This window comes from Salmo trutta, chromosome 37, assembly GCF_901001165.1.
Source record: "Salmo trutta chromosome 37, fSalTru1.1, whole genome shotgun sequence".
Lineage (NCBI taxonomy): Eukaryota > Metazoa > Chordata > Actinopteri > Salmoniformes > Salmonidae > Salmo > Salmo trutta.
In genome coordinates, this window is record NC_042993.1 from 7,008,285 (window position 1) to 7,031,686 (window position 23,402).

The following is a 23,402-nucleotide window of genomic DNA, read 5'->3' on the forward strand; positions in this document are numbered from 1 at the left end:
ACTGTGTTACCAATCCAATGCAGCAGCTGAAAATCATTTATAAAGTGCACAAAGGTATAAAGCTTTCATTTTTCATTAAAGTGTATTGTCCTGCATGTGTTTATTGGCAACATATACAGGATCAAACATAAGGGGAAGACACTTTATCCAAAACAAACATCTAAAGAAAATAAAACCATTTTGGGTCAGTCAATACTTGACTAAATGTGGTCATTCCACAAAAAACAATTGTGTAAATTTTCTTTAAAAATAAAAGGCCAAAAACATGACACAAAAACCATAGTCAAATGTATGATCTCATACGTTTCAAAGTCTTTAGTTACTTCTACGCTGATAGGTTGGTTTTTGTTTATTCGAAACAGGGCTTTTGCTTGGGAATAGTACATTGCGGCAATATTTCAGAACTGTATTTGGACCACAGCTTGGCTTACACTCAGGAACTGTAGTCAGGTAGAGAAGCCAATAGCAAGCTATAGAACACTCACACAGTGGAGAGATGTCAGCCATAGTATTAAACACTGACACATAGCAACTGACAGCCTGAATGACACCCTAACTACTAGAAAGATGGTCTCACAGTTATCAACTCTTCCACAAAATGTGATTGCAGAACAGTGTACACCTCGCTCAGTAATATCTGTACACACCATATATCCCTCCTAATCTACGACCTCGCCCTCATCCATTCTCTAACCAGCACTTCCTTTCATTCATTCACTCCCAATCCGTCTCCCTCCCTGTCTTAAGTCAAGTCACCACACAATAACAGGCAGGCAGTCAGCCATACAAGGCTGGGTTGGGGTTGTGAATGTATCTGTGAGAGGGGTAGAATCACCCCTGACCTTTGCATGTCTCTGGTGCACGAGGTAACAATGTGCTTCACCACTGATCCAGGATCAGATAACTCCCAACCCTAACCATTATGAGGATGAACAACTATCGGACCCTGGGTCAGTGGTAAGGGATCCTTCTGCCTCCTCAGCTCTCTAGTGATGTTCTCCCTTCAGTCATCAGTGCTCTCCAGCACGCTCTGGCTCAGAGCCAGGTCCCAGTAGTGTTCTGTCCCGTGCTTCTTAAAGTGTTCTCTAGCCATGTTCTCTGTAGGACACTGCTTAAACTTCATCTCCCCGTAGTTACGCTCCTTAGCCGTGCCCTAGGAGGAGGGAGGAGAGAAAACAGCAGGGGGAGAAAGAGAAAGACAAGGTTAGATCAGTCTATACTGTGTTTACAATCAATCCATTTTAAAGAAGCCAGTTGTCCAAGATGAACATGATTAGTATATGAAGCATGCATTACACTCCTGGAGCATTAGTGAAATAAGATGTAATGGTTAACCACTCACCTCCCAGACCAGGCTGCATCTGTTGTTCTTCTTGGTCTCATCGTCTGCATCTGGATCTGACAGACAGAGGAGAAAGGAAAAGGATTCAGAACCACAACAACTACAGTGAAGTATTATGTAATATAAACAGTAAGACATACAGCGTGGATCATCAACTAGATTCAGCTATGGGCCCATTTTTTCTTGAGCAGATGGTCAGGGGGGCGGAACATAATTAAAAATCATTTGCAAATTGACCGCAAGAACCCCATACAGATATAACATTTGACTAAAACAATCATTTCAAACCATGCTTACATTTTTATATGATCACATACAGTGGCAAGTGAACTCTTTGGAATTACCTGGATTTCTGCATTAATTGATCATCAAATTTGATCTGATCTTCACCTAAGTCACAACAATAGACAGTGTGCTTAAACTAATAACACAAATTGTATTTTTCTTGTCTATATTGAATACATAATTTAAACATTCACAGTGTAGGTTGGAAAAGGTATGTGAACTCCTAGGCTAATGACTTCTCCAAAAGCTAATTGGAGTCAGGTAACCTGGAGTCCAATCAATGAAACGAGATTGGAGATGTTGGTTAGAGCTGCCTTGCCCTATAAAAAACACTCACAAAATTTGAGTTTGCTATTCACAAGAAGCATTGCCTAATGTAAACCATGCCTCCAACAAAAGATTTCAGAAACCTAAGACGAAGAATTGTTGACTTGTATAAAGCTGGAAAGGATTACAAAAGTATCTCTAAAAGCCTTGATGTTCATCAGTCCACGGTAAGACAAATTGTCTATAAATGGAGAAATTTCAGTACTGTTGCTACTCTCCCTAGGAGTGGCCGTCCTGCAAAGATGACTGCAAGAGCAGTGAGGTTAAGAAGAATCCTAGAGTGTCAGCTAAAGACTTACAGAAATCTCTGGAACATGCTAACATCTCTGTTGACAAGTCTATGATACGTAAAACACTAAACAAGAATGGTGTTCATGGGAGGACACCACGGAAGAAGCCACTGCTGTCCACAAAAAACATTGCTGCATGTCTGAAGTTTGCAAAAGTGCACCTGGATGTTTCACAGCGCTACTGCCAAAATATTCTGTGGAGAGAGGAAACTACAGTTGAGTTGTTTGGAAGGAACACACAACACTATGTGTGGAGAAAAAAGGCACAGCACACAAACATCAAAACCTCATCCCAACTGTAAAGTATGGTGGAGGGAGCATCATGGTTTGGGGCTGCTTTGCTGGCTGCTTCAGGGCCTGGAGAGCTTGCTATCATCAACAGAAAAATGAATTCCCAAGTTTATCAAGACATTTTGCAGGAGAATGTTAGGCTGTCTGCCAATTGAAACTCAACAGAAGTTGGGTGATGCAACAGGACAACGACCCAAAACACAGAAGTAAATCAACAGAATGGCTTCAACAGAAGAAAATACGCCTTCTGGAGCGGCCCAGTCAGAGTCCTGACCTCAACCCGATTGAGATGCTGTGGCATGACCTCAAGAGAGCTGTTCACACCAGACATCCCAAGAATATTGCTGAACTGAAACAGTTTTGTAAAGAGGAATGGCCCAAAATTCCTCCTGGCCGTTGTACAGGTCTGATCCGCAACTACAGAAAATGTTTGGTTGAGGTTATTGCTGCCAAAAGGAGGGTTAACCAGTGATTAAATCCAAGGGTTCAGATACTTTTCCCACCCTGCACTATGAATGTTTACACAGTGTGTTCAATAAAGACATGAAAACGTATCAGTTTGTGTTATTAGTTTAAGCAGACTGTGTGTCTATTGTTGTGACCTAGATGAAGATCAGATCAAAAATCTGTGACCAATTTATTTAGAAATCCAGGTATTTCCAAAGGGTTCAAATACTTTCTTGCCACTGTATACATCTCGTATGTTTGGAATACTTTGGAACAGATTTCTAAAAATTGCATTCACTTGGAGTTGATTTGTTGCTGTTTTTAGTATTTTATGAGCCAATCAGTTGTGTTGTGACAAAGTTGGTGGGGGTATACAGAAGATAGCCCTATTTGGTAAAAGGCAAAGAGAAACGACAGTCCATCATTACTTGAATGTCAGTCAATACAGAAATTAAGAACTTTCAAAGTTTCAAGTGCAGTCGCAAAAACCATCAAGCGCTATGATGAAACTGGCTCTCATGAGGACCGCCACAGGAAAGGAAGACCCAGAGTTACCTCTGCTGCAGAGAATAAGTTCATTAGAGTTACCAGCCTCAGAAATTGCAGCCCAAATAAATGCTTCAAAGAGTTCAAGTAACAGACACATCAACATCAGCTGTTCAGAGGAGACTGAATGAATCAGGCCTTCATGGTTACATTGCTGCAAATAAACCACTAATTTCAATTTTTTGGTTCCAACCGCCGTGTCTTTGAGACGCAGATTAGGTGAACAGATGATCTCCGCATGTGTGGTTCCCACCTTGAAGCATGGAGGAGGAGGTGTGATGGTGCTTTGCTGGTGACACTGTCAGTGATTTATTTAGAATTCACAGCACAGCTACCACAGATTTCTGCAGCGTTACGCCATCCCATCTGGTTTGGACTTAGTGGGACAATGGCCCAACACACCTCCAGGCTGCGTAAGGGCTATTTGACCAAGAAGAGTGATGAGTGCTGTATCAGATGACCTGGCCTCCACAATCACCCGACCCTAATCCAATTGAGATGGTTTGGGATGAGTTGGACAGCAGAGTGAAGGAAAAGCAGGCAACAAGTGCTCAGTGGAATCTCCTTCAAGACTGTTGGAAAAGCATACCTCATGAAGCTGGTTGAGAGAATGCCAAGAGTGTGCAAAGCTGTCATCAAGGCAAAGGGTGGCTACTTTGAAGAATCTAAGACTTAAAATATATTTGGATTTGTTTAACACTTTTTTGGTTACTACATTATTCCATATGTGTTATTTCATAGTTGTGACGTCTTCACTATTATTTTGCAATGTAGAAAATAGTACAAATAAAAGAAAAACCATTGAATGAGTAGGTGTCCCAACTTTTGACTGGTACTGTATATATAAATTAAATTCTCACCATCTCTCTTGGAGTTGTGTTCTTCCCATTTGATTCTGTTCAACATGAGCCTCTTGAACTTCTTCTGGGCTTTGGGACCTGAGAGAACAGTACATGCATGCTCAGTCATGTAATTAACTCTGGGCTAAAGAAGAACCCATTCACAGCAACAAGTCATAAGAAATGTTATGAGATTTTCATGAGTAATTCATGGTAATTAAAGGCAGCTTGAATGGTTCAGACTCAGTGAAAGTAGACCCCATTTAAAGAGACTAATATGGTCCCCCTCCTCCTTCCCTCCATCCACCCCTCTCTCACCTCCCTCCACCACCACCATGTTGACGTCTCGGTGTAGCACCACGGTGCCCGTCAGGTACAGCTGGTTGGCGTTAGCTTCCACCTTAAACTTCTTAGCCGGGTTGTGGAGGTTACGGATCCTGAGGGAAAGCGAGGGGGTGAGCGAGCAAGTACGAATGAGTAGGAAAGGCACACGGACACACTAAGCCGTAAATAGTTACATGTGCACAGAGACTTACCTAAACACTATAACATGCACACAAAACCTTACGCTATCCAGAGAAACCCTAACTCACCTATAGACTGAGATGTGAACTCCAAGACTCAGGTCCTCTTTCAGCTTCTTCACCTTCTTCTCTTTTCTCTGCTCAGTTGTGAGCTTCCGGGCTGCATTGGCCTCCTCATGGGCCCTGAGGACAAACACACAGACAGATGGTTATGTTGTGAGAGATGTCATATGGAGGGAGAGGACAGAAATGGTGAGTCAGGATGTGGGTGAAATAGGAGCAGTGATAGATGGGAGGCAGAAAAGAGAGAGGGGGGAGAGAGAGCGAGGAGAAATGGGTTAATAGATGAGGGAGGGGTAAGAGAAAGAAGGGACAATACAGAGAGAAATGTGTAGTGGTTTGACTTACTTCTGTCTCTTGGCCATCTGTGCTCTGACGTGGGCCTCTACCTTAGTGGGATCCTGTACTGCCTCCGTACCCAGCACTCTCATCAGGTTAGAGATGCGCACTGAAACGGGGAAGAGAGGAATACAGGCCTCAAACAGGACAACCACTCAGTAAAACTTCAAATTGAAAAGAAAAGCAGCCTTACTTCAACAGCCCTGATCTCTATCCTACCTTTAGGTTCTGGGGGGGGCATGAGCCCCAGTCGGACCTTCTCCTGTAGCTCTTTCTGTCCCTCCCTGCGAGTCTGTCTCCTCAGCTTCTTCTGTTCCTTCTTAGTCAGGTACACTCCCAGAGTCACTCCTGGCTTGTCTGTGTCCACTGGAGAGAGGGAGACAACACTTAGAGCAGCCTTCTCAAGCTGAACAGTAATCTACGCCTCTCGGTCAGGTTGTCAACAAGGCAGCACGGCGCATCGTTCAGAAACATACATCTCTTTTCCATAAAATATGTTTGAATTTTCAAACTAGTTTTCATCTGGAAGGCAGATAAAGGGTTTCAATCAAAACCAATCCCTTTGTCATGTGAAAACAGAATCCTAGTCATTACTCCACACGCTTAATTAGGTCACTTTTGTTTTGAGCCGACTTCGCCGTGGGCTTTGAACAGGTCCACTGGGTCACACCTGGGCGGCAGCCCCGTTCCAAATCGAACGCAGTCAACTTTCAGCCCGTGCAAAACACGCCAGCACGGGCGGCCGGATGAGATGAATCTAACCCCCTGACTAATATCCAGGAGCCCTTTTTGGGACCTTGACATAAAAGTAACATCAATGGAGGGATGTGTGTGGTTACCCGGGGGGCTGATCTGAGCAGGGTGCTCCACCAGGTTTGTGACTCCAAACAACTCCATCGTCACAAAATTGGTCTCTGTGGATCTGAGAGAGAAGAGATGTGATCAGCTCAACAAGAAATCTGGAAAATGGTGGAGAGAGGACTTTCATGACAATTCTTCAAAAGGTATACAACTTGGATATAGATGTTAGGATGACTATATTGAGCTAGTAAAGTGGGGATTAAATGTGTAAAGACTCACAGGTCAATGTTGGAGGGGAGGATGTACGAGTCCCACCACTCAATGATGGGCACCTGCCCGTCTCCCAGCATCTTCTTGGGGGCAAAGAGGGCCAGCTTGGTGGAGGCCTGGATCCCTGTCTTCTTGGCTGCCTGGGCGATCTCTGTCTGCAGCTTCTCCAACTGGGCCTGGACAGGGGTGGTTTTGGTTGTTTCATTTCCATTTTGCAGTTCATTTTACACTCTACAAATAAGCTTTTCCTCTCTGTGTATTGATCAATTGTTGTGAAACGCTTTCAAAATAATAAAAGACTATGGTGAGAGGTGGAAGGTGATGGGTCAGGGGTCAGATTTGGTACCTTAGTTCTGATCCTCTGGGCGATCTTCTCAAAGCGTCCCTGCTCGTGGAACTTGAAGCCCTTCTTGGCTCGCTGGGCGGGTGCTATGTTAACACGCCCGTCAAAGTATATAGTGGACTCCAGGTCCTCGCCAGGCTTCTCCTTCAACTGCTGACGGAACTGCTCCCTCTTCACCGCACGGATATTAGCTGTGGGCGGAGAGGAGACGAACGAACACAGTCAGACATTAGCTGTGGACGGGGAGGAGACGAACGAACACAGTCAGACATTAGCTGTGGACGGGGAGGAGACGAACGAACACAGTCAGACATTAGCTGTGGACGGGGAGGAGACGAACGAACACAGTCAGACATTAGCTGTGGACGGGGAGGAGACGAACGAACACAGTCAGACATTAGCTGTGGACGGGGAGGAGACGAACGAACACAGTCATACATTAGCTGTGGACGGGGAGGAGACGAACGAACACAGTCATACATTAGCTGTGGACGGGGAGGAGACGAACGAACACAGTCAGACATTAGCTGTGGACGGGGAGGAGACGAACGAACACAGTCAGACATTAGCTGTGGACGGGGAGGAGACGAACGAACACAGTCAGACTTTAGCTGTGGACGGAGAGGAGACGAACGAACACAGTCAGACATTAGCTGTGGACGGGGAGGAGACGAAGGAACACAGTCAGATATTAGCTGTGGACGGGGAGGAGACGAACGAACACAGTCAGACATTAGCTGTGGACGGGGAGGAGACGAACGAACACAGTCAGATATTAGCTGTGGACGGAGAGGAGACGAAAGAACACAGTCAGATATTAGCTGTGGACGGGGAGGAGACGAACGAACACAGTCAGATATTAGCTGTGGACGGAGAGGAGACGAATGAACAGTCAGATATTAGCTGTGGACGGAGAGGAGACGAACGAACACAGTCAGATATTAGCTGTGGACGGAGAGGAGATTAATGAACACAGTCAGATATTAGCTGTGGACGAGGAGGAGACGAATGAACAGTCAGATATTAGCTGTGGACGGAGAGGAGACGAACGAACAGTCAGATATTAGCTGTGGACGGGGAGGAGACAAACAAACAGTCAGATATTAGCTGTGGACGGGGAGGAGACGAACGAACACAGTCAGATATTAGCTGTGGATGGAGAGGAGACGAATGAACACAGTCAGATATTAGCTGTGGACGGAGAGGAGACGAATGAACACAGTCATACATTAGCTGTGGACGGGGAGGAGACGAACGAACACAGTCAGACATTAGCTGTGGACGGGGAGGAGACGAACGAACACAGTCAGACATTAGCTGTGGACGGGGAGGAGACGAACGAACACAGTCAGACTTTAGCTGTGGACGGAGAGGAGACGAACGAACACAGTCAGACATTAGCTGTGGACGGGGAGGAGACGAAGGAACACAGTCAGATATTAGCTGTGGACGGGGAGGAGACGAACGAACACAGTCAGACATTAGCTGTGGACGGGGAGGAGACGAACGAACACAGTCAGATATTAGCTGTGGACGGAGAGGAGACGAATGAACAGTCAGATATTAGCTGTGGACGGAGAGGAGACGAACGAACACAGTCAGATATTAGCTGTGGACGGAGAGGAGATTAATGAACACAGTCAGATATTAGCTGTGGACGAGGAGGAGACGAATGAACAGTCAGATATTAGCTGTGGACGGAGAGGAGACGAACGAACAGTCAGATATTAGCTGTGGACGGGGAGGAGACAAACAAACAGTCAGATATTAGCTGTGGACGGGGAGGAGACAAACAAACAGTCAGATATTAGCTGTGGACGGGGAGGAGACGAACGAACACAGTCAGATATTAGCTGTGGATGGAGAGGAGACGAATGAACACAGTCAGATATTAGCTGTGGACGGAGAGGAGACGAATGAACACAGTCAGATATTAGCTGTGGACGGAGAGGAGACGAATGAACACAGTCAGATATTAGCTGTGGACGGAGAGGAGACGAACGAACACAGTCAGATATTAGCTGTGGACGGGGAGGAGACGAACGAACACAGTCAGATATTAGCTGTGGACGGAGAGGAGACGAACGAACACAGTCAGATATTAGCTGTGGACGGGGAGGAGACGAATGAACAGTCAGATATTAGCTGTGGACAGAGAGGAGACGAACGAACACAGTCAGATATTAGCTGTGGACGGAGAGGAGACGAACGAACCCAGTCAGATATTAGCTGTGGATGGAGAGGAGACGAAGGAACACAGTCAGATATTAGCTGTGGACGGAGAGGAGACGAACGAACACAGTCAGATATTAGCTGTGGACGGAGAGGAGACGAACGAACAGTCAGATATTAGCTGTGGACGGAGAGGAGACGAACGAACACAGTCAGATATTAGCTGTGGACGGAGAGGAGACGAACGAACACAGTCAGATATTAGCTGTGGACGGAGAGGAGACGAACGAACAGTTAGATATTAGCTGTGGATGGGGAGATGAATGAACAGTCAGATATTAGCTGTGGATGGGGAGATGAATGAACAGTCAGACAGGTGACTGAAGATCAGGGAATAGAGCATGCTGATTGTGACAGTAGAGGAGAGTTGTACCTTTGAGCGTGGGCATGCGGTGTGTTAGCTCCACCTCGTTGCCGCTGGCATCCACGGTCCGACCCATATCATCCAGAATCAGAGGGGCCGGCTTGTTTGACTCACGGGCCTCCGCCACCTTCCTACACCCAACACACACACAAACTCAGATGACATACATGTGTTAAGCCTCCCTGTAGTATGACATGTATTTGGGGAAGTGTCTGAAGTCTAGTCTGTGGTGTATGCTATACTCACGGTGGTGCTATCCCCATGGCGTGTAGGTTGGCCAGCGCCACCAGGTTATGAGGTCCTCCCGTGTTAACAATGGCTCCCAGTATACCAGGCTTCATGGCTAACTGCGACTGGATGCGGGCCTGCAGTTCTGCAGCCTTCCTAGCCTTCTCGATGGCATCGTTCATGAAAGTAGCTGCCTGGGAGGGAGCAATGGACTGGGCCGAGCCCGAGGAGGGGACAGAGGGAGCAGGGAGAAGACGAGAGGCAAAAGGGGGGTCTGGCTGGGGAGTGGGCAGGGGCAGCCTCTGGAGGGGGACAGGAGATTGTGATGAGACAGTAACAACACAAGTCCACAACATCTGTCAGACATCTACACTTTTCATTTATAAGGAGGAGAAAAGACAGCCAATCCTTCAAGAGAGGGAGAGAGTGGAGGAAGACTAGTCTCACCTGCTGGGAAGACACTGGGACGAAGCTCAGCTGTTTCTTCCTCTCCTCTATCTGTCTGGTGGCAGCCTCCATCATCTGTTTGATCTGAGGACAGAGAGAGAGAGAATGAACACATTGATTCATTTCACAAGGATCGTGACACGTCTGTATGTGAAGCAGGATCTTGGTACATGTGTGTTTCATTGGGGAAACAGTGTGTATGTGAGTCTGTGTGTGTGTACCTGTATCTTAGTGAGCATGCCAGGGCTCTCAGTAGGGGGTGCAGGTAGGACCTCTGGTTCCTCCACCTCCTCGAAGCGGGGGACACGTTTCCTCTTCACCGGCACACCATCTCCTGCCTCAGGGACGTCCCGCCTCGCACCCACCTCCACCTCATCACCAAACACATCCTGGGGGAACATCAGTAGGCGGCAATGGCCTGAGGCTTAGCCAGAGGCACAGCCAAGCAATCTAACCAATGCAATGAGGAATTTAAAAACCTCCTGGGGAATATCCACTCACTGTTTCCTGCTCCCAGGGGAGATATGTCTGACACTAACATAATAAAGATCAAGCCTTGAGACAATGACTTTCTGTAGATAAACGAGTTACTGAGTTGAAATCTCTGATAATGGTAGAAACTCACCTAGCCTATTGTTTACACCCATTCAATCCATTCCGATATCTGTCCCATCTCCATGGTCTAAACATGTAGATAGCTACTGGTTACAGGCTACAGGTTAATGTGTTCCATCTCCATGGTCTAAACATGTAGGTAGCTACTGGTTACAACCTACAGGTTAATGTGTTCCATCTCTATGGTCTAGACATGTAGGTAGCGACTGGTTACAGGCTACAGGTTAATGTGTTCCATCTCTATGGTCTAAACATGTAGGTAGCTACTGGTTACAACCTACAGGTTAATGTGTTCCATCTCCATGGTCTAAACATGTAGGTAGCTACTGGTTACAGGCTACAGGTTAATGTGTTCCATCTCTATGGTCTAGACATGTAGGTAGCTACTGGTTACAACCTACAGGTTAATGTGTTCCATCTCTATGGTCTAGACATGTAGGTAGCTACTGGTTACAGGCTACAGGTTAATGTGTTCCATCTCTATGGTCTAGACATGTAGATAGCTACTGGTTACAGGTTAACGTGTTCCATCTCTATGGTCTAGACATGTAGGTAGCTACTGGTTACAACCTACAGGTTAACGTGTTCCATCTCTATGGTCTAGACATGTAGGTAGCTACTGGTTACAACCTACAGGTTAATGTGTTCCATCTCTATGGCCTAGACATGTAGATAGCTACAGGTTACAACCTACAGGTTAATGTGTTTCATCTCTATGGTCTAGACATGTAGATAGCTACAGGTTACAACCTACAGGTTAATGAGTTCCATCTCTATAGTCTAGACATGTAGATAGCTACTGGTTACAACCTACAGGTTAATGTGTTCCATCTCTATGGTCTAGACATGTAGATAGCTACTGGTTACAACCTACAGGTTAATGTGTTCCATCTCTATGGTCTAGACATGTAGATAGCTACTGGTTACAACCTACAGGTTAATGTGTTCCATCTCTATGGTCTAGACATGTAGATAGCTACTGGTTACAACCTACAGGTTAATGTGTTCCATCTCTATGGTCTAGACATGTAGATAGCTACTGGTTACAACCTACAGGTTAATGTGTTCCATCTCTATGGTCTAGACATGTAGGTAGCTACTGGTTACAGGCTACAGGTTAATGTGTTCCATCTCCATGGTCTAAACATGTAGGTAGCTACTGGTTACAGGCTACAGGTTAATGTTTTCCATCTCCATGGTCTAAACATGTAGGTAGCTACTGGTTACAGGCTACAGGTTAATGTGTTCCATCTCTATGGTCTAGACATGTAGATAGCTACTGGTTACAACCTACAGGTTAACATGTTCCATCTCTATGGTCTAGACATGTAGGTAGCTACTGGTTACAGGCTACAGGTTAACGTGTTCCATCTCCATGGTCTAAACATGTAGGTAGCTACTGGTTACAGGCTACAGGTTAATGTGTTCCATCTCTATGGTCTAGACATGTAGGTAGCTACTGGTTACAGGCTACAGGTTAATGTGTTCCATCTCTATGGTCTAGACATGTAGGTAGCTACTGGTTACAACCTACAGGTTAATGTGTTCCATCTCTATGGTCTAGACATGTAGATAGCTACTGGTTACAGGCTACAGGTTAATGTGTTCCATCTCTATGGTCTAGACATGTAGATAGCTACTGGTTACAACCTACAGGTTAATGTGTTCCATCTCTATAGTCTAGACATGTAGGTAGCTACTGGTTACAGGCTACAGGTTAATGTGTTCCATCTCTATAGTCTAGACATGTAGGTAGCTACTGGTTACAGGTTAATGTGTTCCATCTCTATGGTCTAGACATGTAGGTAGCTACTGGTTACAACCTACAGGTTAATGTGTTCCATCTCTATGGTCTAGACATGTAGATAGCTACAGGTTACAGGTTAATGTGTTCCATCTCTATGGTCTAGACATGTAGGTAGCTACTGGTTACAGGCTACAGGTTAATGTGTTCCATCTCTATGGTCTAGACATGTAGGTAGCTACTGGTTACAGGCTACAGGTTAACGTGGAACGTGTGGTACAACAGCAGCAGTGTGTGGTGAGGTCTACCTTCAGGTCTCTCTTGCGGTTCCTCTCCCCAGCACCCTTGTTCCCACGGGAATTGCGGCTCTCCTCCAGGGCCTCAAATAGTCTCTCCACGAACCCACCGGCAGACTCATCCAGGAATGGACGCAGCTGGTCTGATGGGTCAAAGGTTAGGAGTCATGGGTCAAATACAACATTTAAAGACTGCTGAACAGTTATAGGTTTGAGTCAGACCCACAAAAAAAAACAGACGTTCTGGAAAAATAGGCTAACAAAACAGATAGACGACGTACAACACAGCTTTACTGCCATCATTTCAGTGTAACAATGTCACACACCAACTGCCCTCATAATCCCCCTCTCACACACCTGTGGTCTTCCTCTTGTCCAGGCCCTTGCCTACACAGTGCAGGGCCGCAGTGACGACAGTAGGCTCAGAGAAACCCAGCACCTTCTTCACGGTCCGTTCCACCCAGGGCCGCAGCTCCTCCACCTCCCGTTTAGGAAGAGACATCGTCTACAACACAATGGTAGTCGGTAAACAAACACACACACAGAAATATACAAAACTTCGTAGCTAGCCAAGTAGCTAACGTTAACCTTAGTGGCATGGATAGGTGATCAGCAAAGTTGATAAACAGACCAACGTCACGTGTATCTGCCCAGATAACGTTTTCTAGTTAAGTTAGCTACTAAAAGTTATGGTTAGTTTGCTTGCTAAGTTAAACACTTGGTGTTTTTGTTTCCCTTGCCTGTTCACATTTCACCTGTCAACACAGATTTTTGCCAGTGTTGGCTAGCTAACTAGTTAGGGCTCAACTACTAGTTAACTTGCTAGCTATATCTCAACTACTAGCTAGCATTGAACTCGTAGCAAGCTACAACAGTCTTGATTCCCCCGTGCGGTGAGACCAACTTACCAACCAGACGATTTCGTCCTTAACAGGTAAATATATCCTCTTATATCAATTATATTCTAAAACATTAATATTAAAAGATTGAAATACATAATAAATCCAAGCCGCTGCGAACAAACTTTCTGTTAGCGCGGCGTTCACACGACGTTCTGAATTCAGAACCCGGAAGCGGAAACACGTGAGGTATCTTCTTCTACTGTTAGTACTTGTTCGTTGTTGCCGCCTATCGTAAATCAATCATAAAATCAACACGTGAATAATAGTTTATTTATTTAACTAGGCAAGTCAGTTAAGAACACATTCTAATTGACAATGACGGCCTACCAAAATGCCTCCTGCGTGGACGGGTGCTGGGATTAAACATGTACAATAAAATATAGGACAAAACACCACAACACTAAACAAAGACCTAAGACAACAACATAGCAAGGCAGCAACACATGAAAACAACATGGTAGCAGCATAAAACATGGTACAAACATTATTGGGCACAGACACCAGCACAAAGGGCAAGAAGGTAGCGACAACAATACATCACGCGAAGCAGCCACAACTGTCAGCAAGCGTGTCCAAAATGTAGTCTTTGAATGAAGAGATGGCGATATAACGGTCCAGTTTGAGTGTTTTTGTGCAGCTTGTTCCAGTCGGTAGCTGCAGCGAACTGAAAAGAGGAGCGACCAAGGGACGTGTGTGCTTTGGGACCTTTAACAGAATGTGACTGGCAGAACTGGTGTTGTATGTGGAGGATGAGGCCAAAGACAACAAAAAGAGCCTATGCTGCAGGCAGAGTACTTTCATCAAAATACAGATTTTCCAGAGGTAGTCTACAATTGTACCACTCACCGTGCATTTGACACAGGTGATTGTCTTGTAGCAGTTTGTCACTTGAGTACAAGAGTGTGTTCAGTTCGATTGAACCTTTGCTACGTTTCGTATAGATTTGTACTGAACGGCACGTTCCCCCAAAACGTTAAAATCAAATGTGTCACATGCTTCGTAAACAACAGGTGTGGACTAACAGTGACATTCTTTCTTACGGGCCCTTCCCAACAATACAGAGAGAAATAATAGAAAATTAAATCACATAATAATAAAAGTCATAATAGATACTCAATGGGTAACGACAACTTGGCTATACTACATTAGTACCGAGTCGATATTCAGGGGTATAAGGTCATTGAGGTAGATATGTACATAATGTATAATAGGAAAAAAGGACAGATAGTAAACAGTAGAAGCAGCGTTGGCTATGTGATAAGTCAAAATAAGTTAGTGCAAAAAGGGGCAATGCAGATAGTCTGGGTAGCTATTTGATTAACTATTTAGCAGTCTTGTGGCTGGAGTCTTTGGTCGTTTTTATTGAACAGACTTGAGGTACGTTTGCTCAGTTTTTGTTGGTTTGGCTTAAAGCAATGAGTGACGTATTTAAATCGAAGCCAAGCATTTTCATCCACAACCCCTCCCCGTATTTTAATTTTTGTCGTTCAGTATCCCCGTTTCCGTTTAATTGAACGTTACTCTACTTTTTTTCGTACTGAATGCAGCCCAGTAGTAGGCAACTCTACTTTATTGCAATTTGGATTGTCGGCCACCAGTCGGGAGTAGAGTGACGTTATAGGCTACAGCCTAGGTCGGCCTTGTCAATTGAACTTGAATTTCGAATAAAATATATACACTGTCAGACATAGATACAACTGCATTAATGCGTTTTCTCAATCACTACGTGATGCGTAAACAAACTGACATGCATTCATAGAATTGGTTGAAAACACTGGATAATGTTGAAGATGCCTCATTGTTTATTTGGTTATTTCCTTTCCGCGCCCCCTTTTCCTCTTTCTCTCCCTTTCCTCCTGGCGCGCGATGTAGGTCATCTGAGTCCAGTAGTTGTAGTTTGAGCACGAGAGCTGCAGTGTGAGCCGGGGGCTACCCCCCGTCTGCCGGATTACATGCAACGCTCTCCCGCCCCTCTCCACCCTCTAGTCTACTCCCTCCCTTCCCTCTCCACCTCTCTCCCTCCCTAGTACTACTACTGCAGTAGTGTTTTAGAACCCTTGCACTGCTGTTTTATAATGATCTTAGGCCTACTACTGTAACTGTACTGCGCTGTACAGCCAAAGAGTACAAACACCACTCTTTTTCTGTGGAATTCTGTTTTTCATTATTTACTCTCTTTCTTTCATTCTCATTCCACCTCTTTTTATTTCTCCATATTTCTGTCACTTTCACAGGGCTCTCTCACACACAAAGCACACACATCTTTCCAATTCATCCTCCTCACATGCAGGGATGGACTGACTAAATGCCCTGGCAAAAAAATTGTTTGGTAAAAAATGACAATTTTTTTACAATTTTATTTCACCTTTATTTAACCAGGTAGGCTAGTTGACAACAAGTTCTCATTTACAACTGCGACCTGGCCAAGATCAAGCAAAGCAGTGCGACACAAACAACAACACAGAGTTACACATGGAATAAACAAACATACAGTCAATAACAATAGAGAAAGAAATTCTACATACAGTGGGTGCAAATGAGGTAAGGCAATAAATAGGCCGATTTAGCAATTGAACACTGGAGTGATAGATGTGCAGAAGATGAATGTGCAAGTAGATATACTGGTGTGCAAAGGAGAAGAAGAAAAAAAATAACAGTATGGGGATGAGGTAGTTGGATGGGCTATTTACAGGTGGGCTATGTACAGGTGCAGTGATCTGTGAGCTGCTCTGACAGCTGGTGCTTAAAGTTAGTGAGGGAGATATGGGTCTCCAGCTTCAGTGATTTTTGCAATTCGTTCCAGTCATTGGCAGCAGAGAACTGGAAGGAAAGGCGGCCAAAGGAGAGATTGGCTTTGGGGTGACCAGTGAAATATACCTGCTGGAGCGCGTGCTACGGGTGGGTGCTGCTATGGTGACCAGTGAGCTGAGATAAGGCAGGGCTTTACCTAGCAAAGACTTATAGATGACCTGGAGCCAGTGGGTTTGGCAACGAATATGAAGCGAGGGCCAGCCAACGAGAGCATACAGGTCGCAGTGGTGGGTAGTATATGGGCTTTGGTGACAAAACGGATGGCACTGTGATTGACTGCATCCAATTTGCTGAGTAGAGTGTTGGAGGCTATTTTGTAAATGACATCCCCGAAGTCGAGGATCGGTAGGATAGTCAGTTTTACGAGGGTATGTTTGGCGGCATGAGTGAAGGAGGCTTTGTTGCGAAATAGGAAGCCGATTCTAGATTTAATTTTGGATTGGAGATGCTTAATGTGAGTCTGGAAAGAGAGTTTACAGTCTAACCAGACACCCAGGTATTTGTAGTTGTCCACATATTCTAAGTCAGAACCGTCCTGAGTAGTGATGCTGGACAGGCGGGCAGGTGCGGGCAGCAATTGGTTGAAGAGCATGCATTTAGTTTTACTTACATTTAAGAGCAGTTGGAGGCCACGGAAGGAGAGTTGTATGGCATTGAAGCTCGTCTGGAGGTTAGTTAACACAGTGTCCAAAGAAGGGCCAGAAGTATACAGAGTGGTGTCGTCTGCGTAGAGGTGGATCAAAGAATCACCAGCAGCAAGAGCGACATCATTGATGTATACAGATAAAAGAGTCGGCCCGAGAATTGAACCCTGTGGCACCCCCATAGAGACTGCCAGAGGTCCGGACAACAGGCTCTCCGATTTGACACACTGAACTCTGTCTGAGATGTCTATCTGACATCCCACTGGCCAGCCCATTATATAACAACATCATGGCACAATGTGACTGTACCGCACACAGACCCCGCACACAGACCCCTCAACCCATCTCCCCACACACTCACTCACGCACACAATATCACAAGTACCCTCACCCCATACACACAAGACCCCCACCCCCCCACAAACACACACACACAGAGACTCTCAATGGTGTTTTCATAGTACTCAATAGCACCCGCAGTGCATGGCACTATTTTGTGGTCGCTGGTTGAATGGAGGGGCTGTGTATGAATGCAACCTCTATCCTCTGGTCTGGTTTGAGAAAAAGCTTCATCGTTATTCATCAGATAACATTACTGTCAGTGTTGTGTTTTATTCCACAATGTTTTCATTTGAAGGGCAAATAAACTGAGTATACCAAACATGAGTAGTATTTACCTAGTATTGAGTTCCACAGGGATGCTGGCCCATGTTGACTACAATGCTTCCCACAATTGTGTCAAGTTGGCTAGATGTCCTTTGGGTGGTGGACCATTCTTGATACACACGGGAAGCTGTTGAGCGTGAAAAACCCAGCAGCGTTGCAGTTCTTGACACAAACCGGTGCGCCTGGCACCTACTACCATACCCCGTTCAAAGGCACTTAAATCTTTTGTCTTGCCTGTTCACCCTCTGAATGGCACACATACACAATGGAATGGCATCAAACTATGTGATTTCCCCAGCCCAGCAGATCAGGTGGCGTTTCATCATTCTAACCCAGTTGTAGTCCTGTGTGTCTGACAGTGGCTCTAAATCATTCTAGAAGGTTCCGGTACCAGGGGACTCTGGGTCACGCTGCTGTATACACTTCTCCAAACCCTGTATGTGCGTATGTGTGTTCACTTCACACCAAACTGAGCTGCATGCCACAGCACTGAGCCACGGCCCCTAATACACACACAGATGGGCAGAGTGTACCAGTCCTCAGGGTGTGTGTTGTCAAAGTACATGCAAAATAACCCTCATTTACATACTCGGCAGAAGCACGCCAGTTTCTACCTCTTTCACCATCCTGCTTTCACCATTTCTCTCTCTCTCACATCCCACCTTTTTCTCTTTGTCTCTCATTCAGTCACTCTGCTTCAATAATTGAGAAGCCATGTAAGATGGTGTCACCATGAGCATCGTAGCATGGCTCTTCCCCAAATATCCCCACATTGTGTTATGAGAGACTTCTGTGTCCTTGAAAATATGGTCCACATCATGTATTTTAGTCTGCCCCCTGCTGATGACATCATAATGGCCACCAAGCAAGGACAGAATTTGATATGTCTGCTATCTAAATATGTGAATCCTTTAAAATGTGTATCTATATATTCCTTAAACAGTAGGTTCAGTAGTGTGGAGGTTAACTCTATTCCCTCTCTTGGTATTGCAGTTCATAGGCAGGACAAGTGTAGTGATGGTTAACTCTATGCCTCCTATTGGCACTGTGCATGTTTAATGCAGATCAAGGTTGTTTTGAGACTAGTCAGCATTCAGCCCTGGAGGATTTGGGTGGTGCAAGTGCAAAGTAAGTGTGTGTGTGTCTGTGTGTGCAGGTGTGAGCGGGTGCGTGTGTGCGGGTGCGGGTGTGTGTGCGGGTGCGCGTGTGTGTGTGTGCGGTCAGTAGTAGAGTACAGCATGGCTTGCCTCGCGTGACTTCTAATGGAGCACAGTGAATGAACACAGCAGGCGCAGAGAGAGACAGAGGAGAGGGATAGAGACAGAGAGAGGGATAGAGAGACAGAGAGAGGGATAGAGAGACAGAGAGAGGGATAGAGACAGAGAGAGGGATAGAGAGACAGAGAGAGGGATAGAGAGACAGAGAGAGGGATAGAGAGACAGAGAGAGGGATAGAGAGACAGAGAGAGGGATAGAGAGACAGAGAGAGGGATAGAGAGACAGAGAGAGGGATAGAGAGACAGAGAGAGGGATAGAGAGACAGAGAGAGGGATAGAGAGACAGAGAGAGGGATAGAGAGACAGAGAGAGGGATAGAGAGACAGAGAGAGGGGTGGAGGGTTCCAAACCAGCCATGTTTCTCAAATGTCACATTTTGAAGTTGTTCCAAACGTCAAATTTCAAAGTGTTTAGGGTTAAGTGTAGGCATTAACTCCACATTTTAAAGGTTAGGGTTAAGGTTAGGCATTAACTCCGAAATCTTAAGGTTAGGCATTAACTCTGAATGGTTTTGGCACCAAAGGCAGATGCTTAGGCATTAATTACGAATTAACTCCAAAATCTTAAGGTGAGGCATTAACTGAGAATGGTTAAGGTAAGGGTTAAGGTTTGGGATAGGCTTAAAACAAAAATAACATTCTATTGCTGGATTTGAACATGTAACTTTTGGTACCAGAGGTAGATGTTTATGTATGGCACATAACAGCTAGGGCAAAAACCAAAACATTTACCCCTTGGCGTACCCAGGACCGAGTTTGGTCAACACTGCCCTACATACCGGTCTTGACGAGAATAAAAAAAACTGTCGGGAGGTTCTCTTCTGCACTGTTCAACCAATCCAGTAACTGTGGAGGAGGAGTTGACATGGAGTGTCACCTTGTTAGTGTCCAAAAGCAGAAGTCATGTCACAGGCTCTCTTTCCATTTCCCCTGAAATCCGGACCATCCGGTCGTTGGGGACTTGGCAGAGGCTACACAGCTCTGGTATTACTACGGGGGGGGGGGGCTGAGAAATGTTGTACACACTGAAACATTTTACAAATCACAATTTTATATGTTCTGTATATTCACCCTTTGCTGACTGTTTTATTTTTAAGGCAATGCTGAGTTGATCTGTGTTGGGAGGCTCTGTCTGGCATAACATTGGAGTTCATTCATTCTAGGCTGTGTGGTGGGTGGGGGAGGAGGTTATCTTTTGACTTTCTTTAATTCAAATGTTCAAAATAAGGAATAAAACCAAACACACAAAATAAACACTAAATTCTACTTCTTGGTTCCCTAAACCCCACTCAGCAGTCATGTCATCCTGTTTCCTCTATGTGCCCTCTACATATCCACTCCTCTTTCTCCCCCTCCTCTTCCTCCCTTCCTCCTGCCCTTGCTAGAGAGGGAGGGAGGGAGGAGGCAGGGGCTTCTCTAGCTAAAAACTGCATGGATACAAGGGGGGGGCTGTGGAGGGAAGCAGGGGGGAGGCGGTCTTTGTTGTTGTAGCTTAGAACCAGTCAGTGTGTCAGAAGAGATTGGCCCGGTACTGAATCAGCCAGTCACTATGTCAGGGGATGTGTGTGTGTGCACACCTGAGTTTTGTTACTTGTATGTGTTTTTGTGCGTGTGTTTTTTTGTTTGTGAGTGTTGGTTGGTGGAGGATGGTATGGCAGTGCTCTATCCTGTCTGTCTGAGCTTGGAGAACCACACCCTCTCAAATTTCTGCTCCCTAACTCAACATTCAACTCCATGGATACGCTGCCTGTTGGGGAGGAGCAGGGATGGAAGAGTCCAGCACATCCGCTGGATTTAAAACGGAGTTAAAGACATGGCACACAGTAACCCAATGGATGGTTTTTAGTGTTTTTGTCAAATTACAACTTCAATAGGAATAATAATAACTTAATAAAAAATGTAATAAAAAATAAACTTAATTAGGTATTCAGTTTTGTTATGAAAAAATAAATTGAGTTTAATTTATAATTGGATGTTTGTGTATTTGAATTAAACAGAATGTTCAGTCTCCATTGTGACAATGTCAGCATGGAAGATGTCATGTCTAGGGCCCTGTGTTTGGGACAATCATCTTTAGTTAAAGCTTTTTCATCAAACTGTCCCCTTTTCTTTTTATGTCAGATGGACCAGCACCATCCTCAGACAATTTCTTTAATTTTTGGTGTAATTCAAATTTCTGGGAAAGGCTTCAAATAAAGGTTCAAATCTAGGTCATGTGACATGATAACCCAAAACACAGGGGCTGCGTTCCAAACACGTAAAAGACACACCCTCCTCCACTTACCCTCGCCTTATGCCCTTGGGGGAATCCCCATGGCCATCTTTTCCATCGGTCCAAACAATTAGCCATGCAAGCGAAATTGGCAGCGTAAGCCCCTCAGCCCTCGTTTGTGATTGAGTGTGCGAGTGTACAATTCTGTTCACTTCGGGGCCTGAAACGCCCCATAATTCAATTCGCAATGATTGTACATCCGCTAAGAAAAGTCAGCCAAAACTTACAACAAACATTAATATGGTGAAGTCAACATACAAGTGTAAGTAAAAATGAATGTAAATAAGTTAGACATTTTGCTACTAATGCACATGATGGCAAAAACACGTATGGTAAAAGTAATTATGTTTTTGTTTGGTTAGCTTTTGGAAACGTTAGCTAGCGCATACAACTTTCCTTGACATCGCAATATAATAATTTTTGATTTACCTGATATCGTCAGATGGCTAGTATTCTATGTCTGCGGAGGTGTTGTCTTCTAGCCAAGATATGAAATGCAATCATAATTGACTGTAGCGCATATAAAGCACACACAACAGCTACCGGTGGTTTCATGATGACTGACAACACAACAGCTACCGGTGGTTCCATGATGACTGACAACACAACAGCTACCGGCGGTTCCATGATGACTGACAACACAACAGCTACCGGTGGTTTCATGATGACTGACAACACAACAGCTACCGGTGGTTCCATGATGACTGACAACACAACAGCTACAGGTGGTTCCATGATGACTGACAACACAACAGCTACCGGTGGTTTCATGATGACTGACAACACAACAGCTACCGGTGGTTTCATGATGACTGACAACACAACAGCTACCGGCGGTTCCATGATGACTGACAACACAACAGCTACCGGTGGTTTCATGATGACTGACAACACAACAGCTACCGTTGGTTCCATGATGACTGACAACACAACAGCTACAGGTGGTTCCATGATGACTGACAACACAACAGCTACCGGTGGTTTCATGATGACTGACAACACAACAGCTACCGGTGGTTTCATGATGACTGACAACACAACAGCTACCGGTGGTTTCATGATGACTGACAACACAACAGCTACCGGTGGTTTCATGATGACTGACAACACAACAGCTACCGGTGGTTTCATGATGACTGACAACACAACAGCTACCGGTGGTTTCATGATGACTGACAACACAACAGCTACCGGTGGTTCCATGATGACTGACAACACAACAGCTACTGGTGGTTTCATGATGACTGACAACACAACAGCTACCGGTGGTTTCATGATTACTGACAACACAACAGCTACCGGTGGTTCCATGATGACTGACAACACAACAGCTACCGGTGGTTTCATGATGACTGACAACACAACAGCTGCTGGTGGTTTCATGATGACTGACAACACAACAGCTACTGGTGGTTCCATGAACACTGACAACACAACAGCTACCGGTGGTTTCATGATGACTGACAACACAACAGCTACCGGTGGTTCCATGATGACTGACAACACAACAGCTACTGGTGGTTCCATGATGACTGACAACACAACAGCTACCGGTGGTTTCATGATGACTGACAACACAACAGCTACCGGTGGTTTCATGATGACTGACAACACAACAGCTACCGGTGGTTCCATGATGACTGACAACACAAAAGCTACCGGTGGTTCCATGATGACTGACAACACAACAGCTACCGGTGGTTCCATGATGACTGACAACACAACAGCGACCGGTGGTTCCATGATGACTGACAACACAACAGCTACCGGTGGTTCCATGATGACTGACAACACAACAGATACCGGTGGTTCCATGATGACTGACAACACAACAGCTACTGGTGGTTCCATGATGACTGACAACACAACAGCTACCGGTGGTTCCATGATGACTGACAACACAACAGCTACTGGTGGTTCCATGATAACTGACAACACAACAGCTACTGGTGGTTTCATGATGACTGACAACACAACAGTTACTGGTGGTTCCATGATTACTGACAACACAACAGCTACCGGTGGTTTCATGATGACTGACAACACAACAGCTGCTGGTGGTTTCATGATGACTGACAACACAACAGCTACTGGTGGTTCCATGATAACTGACAACATAACAGCTACCGGTGGTTTCATGATGACTGACAACACAACAGCTACCGGTGGTTCCATGATGACTGACAACACAACAGCTACTGG

At 45.2% G+C, this 23,402-nt stretch overlaps 1 protein-coding gene across 1 annotated transcript; it reads right to left on the reverse strand.

Moving 5' to 3' along the window:
- Nucleotides 1-68: 68 nt before the first annotated feature.
- LOC115176862 (U4/U6 small nuclear ribonucleoprotein Prp3) lies at nt 69-13,711 on the reverse strand. The gene is made up of 17 exons (XM_029737209.1): nt 13,539-13,711; nt 12,988-13,135; nt 12,643-12,773; nt 10,197-10,364; nt 9,976-10,059; nt 9,547-9,830; nt 9,310-9,431; nt 6,708-6,895; nt 6,371-6,537; nt 6,130-6,212; nt 5,510-5,656; nt 5,300-5,399; nt 4,961-5,074; nt 4,686-4,804; nt 4,389-4,466; nt 1,343-1,398; nt 69-1,153 (listed from the first exon to the last, which is right to left on the reverse strand). Exons 2-17 carry the CDS (start codon nt 13,130-13,132, stop codon nt 1,004-1,006), a joined length of 2,136 nt encoding a protein of 711 aa, XP_029593069.1. The 5' UTR covers nt 13,133-13,135; nt 13,539-13,711; the 3' UTR covers nt 69-1,003.
- Nucleotides 13,712-23,402: the final 9,691 nt, after the last annotated feature.